Source organism: Ylistrum balloti, unplaced genomic scaffold (genome assembly GCF_031769215.1).
Source record: "Ylistrum balloti isolate Yb309-2 unplaced genomic scaffold, AGI_CSIRO_Ybal_v1 Utg370672, whole genome shotgun sequence".
In the NCBI taxonomy this organism is placed as follows: Eukaryota; Metazoa; Mollusca; class Bivalvia; order Pectinida; family Pectinidae; genus Ylistrum; species Ylistrum balloti.
The window spans coordinates 188,564-200,472 of NW_026782406.1; the positions used below are offsets into that span (position 1 = coordinate 188,564).

At 33.3% G+C, this 11,909-nt stretch overlaps 1 protein-coding gene across 1 annotated transcript; it reads left to right on the forward strand.

The window, feature by feature from the left end:
- Positions 1-1,573: 1,573 nt before the first annotated feature.
- LOC132557447 (phospholipid scramblase 2-like) lies at positions 1,574-10,188 on the forward strand. Its single transcript, XM_060221932.1, has 9 exons — positions 1,574-1,634; positions 2,715-2,882; positions 4,186-4,263; positions 5,130-5,206; positions 5,658-5,788; positions 6,686-6,800; positions 7,349-7,451; positions 7,882-7,940; positions 10,105-10,188. Exons 1-9 carry the CDS (start codon positions 1,574-1,576, stop codon positions 10,144-10,146), a joined length of 834 nt encoding a protein of 277 aa, XP_060077915.1. The 3' UTR covers positions 10,147-10,188.
- The last annotated feature ends 1,721 nt before the right edge of the window (positions 10,189-11,909 follow it).

Sequence of the window (11,909 nt, forward strand, 5' to 3'; positions counted from 1 at the left end):
TTTCCGAGCCATTTCCGGGTCAAATAATCATAGAACCAAAGTAAACTATTTCCCTTTAAATTGTTGACTTAAAATGGTTTAAAGACACGACAGACACTTCAATATCAGCTGCTTATCTCGATCTTTCCTTATAACGAAACAAATATCAAGCTCTATGATAGACGTAATGATTTCAATTTCCTATTTCTAATTTTCCATTTCTGGTTAGCAACATTCCGGCATCTCCAACCTATGGTGTACATGCCGTAGTTGATTCGATATTCAGGAGCCTGTTCCATCATCACGATTTTTGCGAAAGAAGTCGTCAACTGACAGACCAATTCGTAAATCCATGTTTCCAGTAATGCAGGTTGAAGAAAATTATGAGGAAATTTTATGGTCGCCACATTAATGTTATTGAGAATTGTTTTATTTATTGTGTGATATGAAGCTGGACATGTTTGATGCTCGTTAGTTTGTCTGTTGGTTCAATTATTGTATACCTTGTTCTTATTTGAGAACTTTAATTACTTTCTTGGACTGACCAAGATTTCCATGGGGAGTGTTGTTGATGAAACAGAAGACACTTACTATTTCGGAACACCTGGTCTTATTATATTTGTGTTTCATATTTTGCCCTAGTTTGATGAAATTTGACTTTGGTTTTTGATTTTGATTATATTGATATGTTGGTATTATTTTGTTTTTCCCTAATAATAATATACAACAGAGCTTGGACTACAAAGACTGTTACAGATTATACAAAGTGTTTGTCGTATTTAACGATATCTCCTGCAAAATGCTGACATGTAATGTTCCCATCTGATTGTCATTTTAAGTAGAGTACTGGTTATCTGTTAGAAGGTAAACAAATCAAGTGCTTATCACAAAACTATATTCTTTACTAAAAACCGAGAAAAAACTCTTCATTTAAAAAGATAAGTCAGAATTCAATGAGGTACAGAATACGAAAACTGTCGGAATAATGCTGATAAAGCTTGGTAATTACACAAACATAGCAGGAGAATGAAAAAGACATAAATATTTGGTGATAAAAATAACAGGAAGGTTTAACGCGCCAGAACGATAAAACCAGCGGTGCAATCAAACGACTGCAGGATAATTTTAGATGTGCCACATGATAAACAGGTATACAGTGTGTTTAACCCTGTAGAAATACAGTTCTTGTTTTTTTTTAGAAGTTTGTGAGAAATAAACTTGCTCGCCAGGAAGTTAAGTGGTTCCGTTTGGAAATTTATTTCATTCTGATCTAGAATGTAAGAAGAGGGGGACCACTTCAATTTAATATCTGAACAATTGAAACTACAGTCTACGTTTTGATTCAGTTGGAGATTATTAAGAACCATGTTTGAGTGACTTCACTATTTACATGGAGGATTGTATACCCTAGAGCAGTGTTTATACGGCTAGAACTTGGATATAACGTCTATCATATAAAATACGCTGGGTGATACTGTGGAATAGTAGATTTCTGACAGAACAGTGACTATTTCTGAAAGGTTTCAAATGGGATTATAAGGCACCAATTTTACAGGACGAGCGCCACAGATTTACAATTCGTGCAAATACAGTCATGTCTGCAAAGCAACCAAGGCAGGTGAAGGGTTTTACAGTTATTAAAGTACCGATTCATGGTAAGTGTCATTTCAATACACATTCAAATATTTCAGGCAAGTTCTTTTTAACGTCTATCATACACGTATAATTCTCTAGATTTGTTTACACCGTAGTAGCGGTCATGTTTAGGATCGTTTGTAAAATTAGAAATCTAAATGAAGAACTGGTGTAGTGTGGAGTACGTTTTCATTCAGTAGAATAGAGGCACGATTCATAATATACACATATACTTGATGGTATAAAAGTAAATTGGTCTAAATCACACACATAAAATTACAAACTTTATTACATTATGGTGCTAGTGTATCTTCACATGTTTTTTTAATCACTTTGGATTTTCCTCAGTCGCGAGTTTTCGAAGTTAGTATCACTGACAGGTTTTAGAACGAAAACACTTTAGGTATAAATCGTGATATTTGTCTTGATTACTTGATTTAGAAAGGTGATATAACTTATCAAAGTTATATTGTTAGATATCAAATATTGAATAATTTTATTGCAATACAACCATACAACATTAAAAATTACCAAGATTATTTGGAAAGTATACATTCTTTGTATTATTGTTGAATATAAATTTAAGTCACTTTTGATTTCCTTCAGTTGATTTCCAAATTAAAACATTTCAGTTCTCACTGAATCGCTGACGAATACTAGAAAGACAAAACGGTTATATGATGGAGTTTAATTAATAAATTGTTTTACTCCACTGTATCTGACTAATATCTATTCGAAGATTCTGTTACCGATTGTGTCTTTTAATCAATTCTACATTTAATCTAAATTGATGTCATAACTTATACTTATGGTACAAACGTTCTAAACTAAACCATTAATGCTAACTACCCAGCAAGATAACACAAAAACTAAAAATGAAGTTAACCTTCACTACAGGATTTACTACGTGTGTAATAGATACAATGCCATTGTTTGTATTTAAACTGTTATAGATATTCTGTGGAATTAGTTTACCTGAGTTACCAGGTTTAAACATTGAGTTGATAATTAATCTAAACTTTTATTTGTGTTTTCGTTAATTGAAAGGTGTCTTTTAACCTTTTTTATTCCTCTGATGTGATGATAAATATAATCAACAGGAGATGACACACAAACTGCTTCCACCCTTGCCAGCACCATTCATGGTCAACCACTTGTGATACAGTGGATGAAACGACCCCAGTCATTACCCGGATGTCCACCAGGCCTGGAATACCTCACCAACGTGGATAGTCTCGTTGTCAAACAGCAGATGGAGAATCTAGAAGGTGTTGTTATTGCATTTACCTTACACAGGTTAAAGTGTATTGTTATGCATTCAATAGTGAATGAAACAGTCATATCACCTTCATGAAACCAGTTATAAGTAAGGAAATGAACCGTAAACTTACAAGTTTCGAGATGGCAATATTTTCTGTAATATGCGCTGAAATAATTGATGATTTGATAAAAAAGATATATTAAATTCGTTTCCGTTTCATGTGTCATTAATGAAGCTCGTTTTCTGCGACCTAAAATGAAAACTTTTTATACCCGTTACTGATAGTGTATAGTGTCACACAGATCTAGACAAGAACGACTTGTGTTGAGTCCTTAACAATTGTTTGTAAATAGTAGAGAATTATGATTTATTGTATTATACGGGTTGTGTCGCTCTTTTATCTGTACTTGCTACACAAAAATAGACATGGGGTTGTGATATAAAACAAAGGATGATCATTTTAATAGGGCATTTCTTCAACTGCTGTAGAGGTTGGTTTTTTGGAGGTAGCGAACTGCTTAGAAAAAATTGATAAGTTTAAACAAAAGTAAACAATCATTCCATAGTATAAATCATACAGAAATAATGTTGTGTAATATGATCCTCTTTGTACAAGGAAAAACTTTACACATTATTAGAGGTATGGTGTTCGGACGATTGGCTTGTGATCAATGGGTCACAATTCGATTACCGACGCGGACACCTTGTATCTTTAGACAACATACCTGACTCTTATAGTTCCAGCCCACTACGTTGTAAATCAGTACAAGGTTGGTCAGTCCTGGCCCCATTTGTATAAAACATCTCAACTTGAGATTTCCTCAAGTCGAGATTTTCCTCAGCTGATATCTCCTCAAAATTGGTTTGTATAAAATTTTCTCAAGGAACAGGAGGAAGTCATCGGCTAGGATGTCCTGAAATTCCTTGAGGAATTTTCATACAAGATATTTTCAAGGAGATATTAGCTGAGGAAAATCTCGACTTGAGGAAATCTCAAGTTGAGATGTTTTATACAAGTGGGGCCTGGACATGTTGTTAAGGTTGCAATATGTCAGCGGCAAAAACATCTCCGGCTTGGACTTTAGGAAGAATACTGCTATTATCACCAAGAAACAAAATTAAGGACCTCGCTAATGATTGATTTATCAACAATGTAATATATTTGATAGTAGATCAAAAGTCTATGTAGTATTAGAAAGTTATATAATAACGGAATGTGCAAATCAAGGCAATCATAGAACGAAACTTAAAAGAAATTCAAATACACCAGACGTATGACAGCATTAGTCTTGTACCTTTTAATTTTGCAGTTTTCACAGGTTGGGAGGCTGCTAACAAATACAAAATTCTAAATAGCCAAGGACAACAAGTATATTTTGCAGCGGAGGGTGAGTAGATGTATTTTTAAAAACACATCCCAAGACAGGTATATCCTCGCTTTTCGCCAGTGTGATATTTTCTTGTTTAACCCCAAACAGGTATATATCCACGCTTCTCACCAGTGTGAGATTGCCTTGTTTTACCCCAAACAGGTATATAACCACGCTTCTCACCAGTGTGAGATTGCCTTGTTTTACTCTAAACAGGTATATAACCACGCTTCTCACCAGTGTGAGATTGCCTTGTTTTACTCTAAACAGGTATATAACCACGCTTCTCACCAGTGTGAGATTGCCTTGTTTTACCCCAAACAGGTATATAACCACGCTTCTCACCAGTGTGAGATCGTCTTACCTTAAACAGGTATATCTACGCTTCTCACCAGTGTAAGATTGCCTTGTCTCTTGGAATGGTTATCTGATACACCTAGACTTGGATGGTATTTTGCAAAATGGAATGATATGATGGTTATGAGGTTCTTACTTAGGAATATGTTATTCAAGATGGCAAATGTAAACGGTAAGACAGCAGTCTTGTCGTTTCTTCGTCACTTACGTGATAATAATGTAACATGTTCCGTACATTTAAACAGAACATTTGGATCGAAATTGCTAACCATTTACTGTAAATGTGGTTATTATCTTTGATTAATATTTGACATTTCCAAATTCATGAGAACAAAATCATAAATTGGAAATAATAAAAGCTTACATTCTTCACTGTAATGTTGTTTTTCTCAGTTTTATTCCATACTTGAAAAAGCTATAAGAACATGAATTTATAGCGTATCAGGCCCCATAAAATATTAGCCTACTTCTTTAACATTGAACACCTAATACTGTCTTCTTCATATTTCTTGATATCATATTGACAGAGTCTGGCATGTGTGAGCGTCAATGCTGTGGGTCGAACCGTGGATTTTCTCTCCATATCACAGACAATACTGGGCAGGTTGGTAGGTTACACGTCTGCACAGCAAGGTAAACAATTCGTTGACATATGCAAATAGGTGGTATCTCATGAGTGAAGGTCATAGATACAAGCGGGAAAGGGATGTGTGATTTCTTTCCCCTATCCAGTAAGTTGACCAATCCCTCAGGAAATACATATGAAGATGAAAGTTTCTTGGCAATGCCAAGGAGTAAGACTGTTAATAGTCGGAAACGAATAAATAAATGAATTTCTTTTTTATTATTAAATTTATGTGGAATCAAGAAAAACACTCGAAGACCGTCTGTGGCTTTATATCATGATTTCCATGTACATTTGTCCTCTAATCTGTTTATATGAAATGTAATTGCTGTTATGAAAGATTTCGTTGTTTCAATCAACAAGTTCATTACTTTTCTTCATTTTTTCTACTTCCGTTTGTTTCAACGCATGCCTTTATGTATGTTGGTAGGAGATCATTAAGTGTGTTCGGGATTTTAAGTGCTGTGTCGGATTCTGCTGGCTGGCTAACTTTGACGCTTGGGCCCATGAGATAGCAGTCGAGGCCCCAGTGGGGACCGTTGTTGGATATGTCCGTCAGGAGTACGTACCATATAGAAGTCTTTTACAGATTTTGTAGGAACAGTATCATTAAAAAAATAGCCAAACAATGTAACGTTTTTTAAAAAACGATTAATTACTTTTTGTAATGTATCAGTAAAAAAAACCCAAGAAAACGCGATGCAACAAGGACAAAATATGAACAAAAGAAAGACGGAGACGCTTGAAAAAGTACAAGGAGAACAAGACCAGATGTTCCGTAAGAGTAAGCGTCATTTGCTTCATCGTTGACACAAGCCATATAAATCTTGCTCAATCTAAAAAGGTAATGTCACGTTCTCAAATTAGAGCAAACTATATAACAACGGAAACAACAAACAAACACGCCCAGCTTCACATCGCACAAAGAAATGTAATATTTTCCAATGAGATTACTATGGAGAAAATAAAACCATACCTTTCATCAAATTGTGTTATTTGAAAGTATGGACTGACAGGTCTTAGAAGGCTTTAAGTGTTGTTTTATATGCACTACATATAAGAAAGCATTGATTTATGACTTATTCGTACAAAAGCCACACGTCACATCTAACCAATGTGTAAACTACCCGTGCCTAAGTCTCTTTAAACACTTACAGAATAGGTGTGAGTGGACGTTGAAACTGTAACCAACAAACCAACTTTAACTATGTTCTCTTTAAGGAATATCGTGGTACTAACTTCAATTGACAATGATCTTCATGGCGGGTGTCGTCGATGAAGCAGTAGACGCTTACTCTTCCAGAACATTTTATCTAATTCTTGTATTACTGTCCGTTTAACTCTCCTGTTCTTCATATGTTTCATCGAATGGGTTTGAATGAAGAGTCTGTGGTCTTATAGGTATTTTCTTTGATACCTATATCCTGTTCACAATCTTTCATTTTGTTTGTGCTTCAGGCGTAGTTTTTGGACTCCACATTACAGCATCAGAGACGCCAATCGGGACTTGGTGTTCAATATTAAAGGGCCTTGTTGCGTGATGAATGGCTGTTGTTGGGACCAGGAGTTCGTTGTAAGTATTGCTTTAAGTGTAAAGGTCAAATAAGAATAAATGTCATAGCATAAGATAGTGTCAACAAGGTAATCAGCATTTTACTTGTATTTTTTCTCTTTATAAACAACTGGAATAGTGCCTGGTCTATGTCGCTCGATCCATTACTCCTATAGTAAAACTATTGTATACGAGTGTTTGATTAAGAAAGAGGCGCCTGCTAGATGAATATATGATGTCAATTTGAGAAGGTGTGGTGATCAAAGATAATCTAATCTTAATTTATAACGGTGTTATGGAATCTGATTGAATGCATTAGAAGGTTGATAAAATGATAAATGCCATAGTTCCATATCAGGTACTGTACGACGGTCATATAAAAGCTTGTTATAAGGTTGTACTTTCAATTTGTTTGAGCTCACCTGGTCTAAAGGATCGGTGTGCTTATGTCATGGCGCGGCCTCCTTCCGATGACCATCAACTTTTTATTTCCTTAGATCATTGTTAAGGATGACAACAACCATATAAGATATATAAAACTATATTTCTACGCGTTATCCTACACACAGGTGTGGTCTAAAGACTGGACGGAAGAAGTTGGAAAGATAAATAAGAAGTGGGGCGGCTTTACGAAAGAACTCTATACAGATGTGGATAATTTTGGAATAAATTGTAAGTTTTTTACTTTGCCTTACCATAAATTGGTGATACATACTTGATTTAGTTTGGATGTCATGAACTTGGTCTGATTTAATCTGATTTTAACAAAATACTGAAACAAAATTTAGATTATCGGGAAAAAGTTGACTGTAATTAATTGCTTTTAAAAACTGATTTTAAAAAAAAATCTTTCGAGAACCCCGCATGTAACCCATTCTCTGGGACACATACAAAATAATTATATCTGATCTTTAACATCAAGTTCAACAACTTTGAATAACATTACCAACATGACTTAAATAAAATATTCATTAAAGAAAGAGATTAAAAATAAGGTATTTTGTAAGGGTTAATATCTGTTCAGTAGTCAACGAATACAAAATGTCAGTGAAATTAAAATACTTCTTTAATATGTATGAAATATCACGTGAATCATCTTCAGTTCCGATGGATTTGGATGTGAAGTTGAAAGCAGTCATGCTGGGAGCCGTGTTCCTCATAGTAAGATTTTACTTCATACAGATTTTAACCTTATGATGAGTTTTACAAAGAATTTAAAGATAAATGGCGTAGATAAAGCAAATGACAAACTGAGAATGTATTAATATTTCTGTAGTGGTAACATTAATTTAGTTTTTACTGAATTTAATCTAACTCAGATTATTGTGTGTTAACTTATATATAGCATTAATGCGAAATTACCGACTCATTTCATCTTAGTGAAATGATGTTGATATATAGTCAAATCCGTCTATGAAGATCACTGAAGAGAGCAGAGGAAAATGGCAGTTATACACAGGTGGCCTTTACACAGAGGTTCAGTTACTATGCATTACATATAGGCCTTTATGGACAGGTGAATTTCTATAAAGGTGGTCGTCAAGATAGGTTATACGTTAGGCTGTATCTAAACTATCAAATTGATAACCAAATCATTTGAATTTAGAGTAAAACTTCACTGTCTTTTGAAAGAAACATGTGTTCAGTGGTGAGATAAAAGTGTAAAATAAAGATGATCTTTTAATACAAAAAGACAATATTTCTCCTGTGCTACATACATCAGTTATAATGATAATAACAATTATGCACATTAACTTCAATTGTTACATAGAATTTGCTGTATGATTATAATTGCAGCAGCGTTATGTGCCAAATGGCACATCTTAATCCATGGATGCAAGACACGTAATTTAAGACAGACAGATTTCGGAAAGATTTCATTAGATTTAATTTTTTCATGAAAAATCATAACTTATTTTGTACAAAAGAGTTATTTAATATATATATATATATATTTTAAAAATCCGGTCTTCAGTAGTATTTTTGATATGAATGACCTAATTTCAAACTAAAATGGACGTTGCATAACAAAACGATTATTTATCTTGGATTTGAATACATATACTAATTTGGACTTGGGTCTTCTTTCTGTGAATAGTATATTTAATCAACATATTATCCAAAACGCAGATAATACAAACCTTTTAAGGTCAACTATTTTAGGTAACCACAAGCACATATGACCTGACTCTTCTTCATTATTAAGCATCACCTTTAATGCTTCTGCGAAATCTTCTGCAAAATCTTAACATCATTTTATCTGCAATATTTAAACAATGTATACTACGTACTTACACCATCCTCTGGTATTCTCTTGATAAATCAAATAGATAAAGATTATTAAGGATACAACCACTTCAAATGATGATAAAATTATTACCAGGCCATGAAGTAGAATAAAATATTAAATTTCAGTGAATATATATATGTAGAATGGTGAGCTAGAACACCAGTGGTAATACTACTATACTGACATTCCATTTTCATCAAGCAAAGAAATAAATATGTAAAACTATAACGTTATCAGCTCGTATTTGGGACGAGATTCGATACACTCGTCCTCATAACTCTGTCACCATGTCTGGTAGTAAAGCCAATGTGTTGTTTACGCTTCATGTTTATATCTAATGCTCTAAACTTAGAAGTACAAATGAATAGATATATCCATTCAAAATACTTGTATTAGTGTACGAAGGGAGGTAACGTGGTTGAGATTTTGAAACTGATGAAACAGCTGTATGATGCACATTGACTCATTGCTGGACTCTACTGCATCTTACTCTAAATTATTAAAAGGTCTTATCTACCTATGTATCTTTGGTACATATTAAAATAGCAGATAGTAGACACTGCTGTTTAATTTCAAGTCCCCGAGGCTTACTGTAACTTGCATGCGACGTTTTAGTTCATTTGAATAGGGTCACGGTTCAGAACATACACGTATACTAAGATATACACATGCACTTAAGAACGAATTTGCTGTATATTACAGTTTAATTCATTGTTTGACTCTGCTATATCTAACTCTAAATTGTTAAAAGATAATATTCACTTGTATATCTTTTGCACAAATTTTAAAACACAGCAGTAAAAACTGAACATTAAAATAAGAGTGTATATCGATAACAAATCAAGTAGCACATCTCACCTTAAACATCCCCAATAGTATGTAAACGTTTTCATATTTTCTTTCTAGATATGTGAACGCAATAAATGAATATACAATAATCGAAATAAAATACCATTTAAACCACAAAATTGTATTTTTTATTACTGCATTTGATAACGTTTATGACGTAGAAGATTTTTCCTCTTTTTTTTCCAGGATTTTATATTTTTTGAACAGAAACAGAACTTACATCATTGATGTCTCCATTCCATCAGAACCTTCAGCAGTGGAGAAAGATTTCTACGTAGATAAGTTAACCGTATCAAAGTTTTTACCAATACGGTTGGGATTGTTGTTAAATAATTAAGTAATGCAATGCAGACATATAAGCATGAAGAAGTTCAGAATTTATCTATATTGCAATCTCACATCATAAGTTTTAATGTAATGTGCAAAAAAGCTTTGGCAAAGATATTAAAAATGTTGAATCTCCATTATATACCAATATATACCATTGTAAGCATAGCTACGCAGAATCATCATCTGATACAAAATGTAGCGAATTGGAAGACAGTAGTCGTCTATTGAACAAAAACAGTAAGACAAAAGTAAGCTTATTATTATATGTAACATAAGTAATATAAGAACAGAAGGTTGGCATCCTTTTTTGTCAAAATATCTTGAACATGATATAGTCAAAGAGATGTTCCCACTTTTGTCTAAAAATCATACATATTTTGTATTAGTGCATGAAGAAATATAGTGCATAATGCAAAGTCATAGAATAGTTTTCTCTCTCTTAAATGGAACCTACATCTCCGTTTGACCTAGCGTTCAAAAGAGAGTAGTATTAGTTGTGACCATTCCGACAATGAAACAAAGAATTGTCAGTTGTAGAAAAACGAATACTCATTTAATGTAAAGTAACATTTAAAATGAATCAGATCCGTGTAATTATTGTGTCTGTATTTACGCAGCGAGTCTTTCTATCAGAAACTATGTCACCTACTTCGCTCTCTGCTGCTCACATGTATCGTCCCATGAATTATTTAGAGGCAAAAGCGAGATAAAAAGTATATACAGCCATGTTTATTTCCATTTTTAATTTCCATCGAGAGTATTGTTATTTAAATTAGGTGATCAGGACAGGAAAAACCCATAAAAAGCTCCTTACAACTTCGCTAAGATACAGTCATTGAACACAAAGGCAATACAAAGTGTAGATATCAATATCCCCACCAGACCAAATATAGTTATCTTTAAACAAATCCGATTGATATACACTGTTATCGATTTGATTAATTTCTCATCACAGTCATGACATCCATAAAGTAGTATGTTTAGATTTTTGTGATCATGTTAAGTATCATCGAATTGTATTAGAGAGTTAACACGTGATGGATCAAAGTTGTGCTCATGTAAAACAGCAACTTGCCCTTCTATACACTTGATTATTGAAATATATCTAGTCGTCCTTAGTAGATAATTTTCATTTTCAGTATGATACATACAAGGCGTTTTCAGCTTTGGAGATTTTTTATGATGAATGTAAAATATCAATATGAAATTGTTGTTCTTACGTTTATCAGAAAGAGATTCCCAAAAACCCCTTTATTTAATTTATTGAAATTGCTTCATAAAGGTATATCCTACGTTATATAAATTTGTAAAGGGATATTTCCTGAAATTCGTTTTTAGTTGTTTTAATACATTTAGCCTTTTAAATGCTCTCATATGTATATAAATTACATGATAAGTCTATTCAGAAAAGATATTACCTTACAGTTTTCATTTGTAGTGAGGTTTTAAACTTGGCTGCTGTTAATACAAAATATCGGGATGAATGTTTCCTTTCCTAGTGAATATCATGGATAAATGTTTCGAAGGGTTAAATTTGATATCCCCAGACACTAATATTTGAAGGGTTTTCCTAAACTATTTTAGCTATATCAACATTTTCACATATTTCAATGAAATATGTATCATTAGAAAAAATTATCTCACTTCTCGAAGTATCTGCT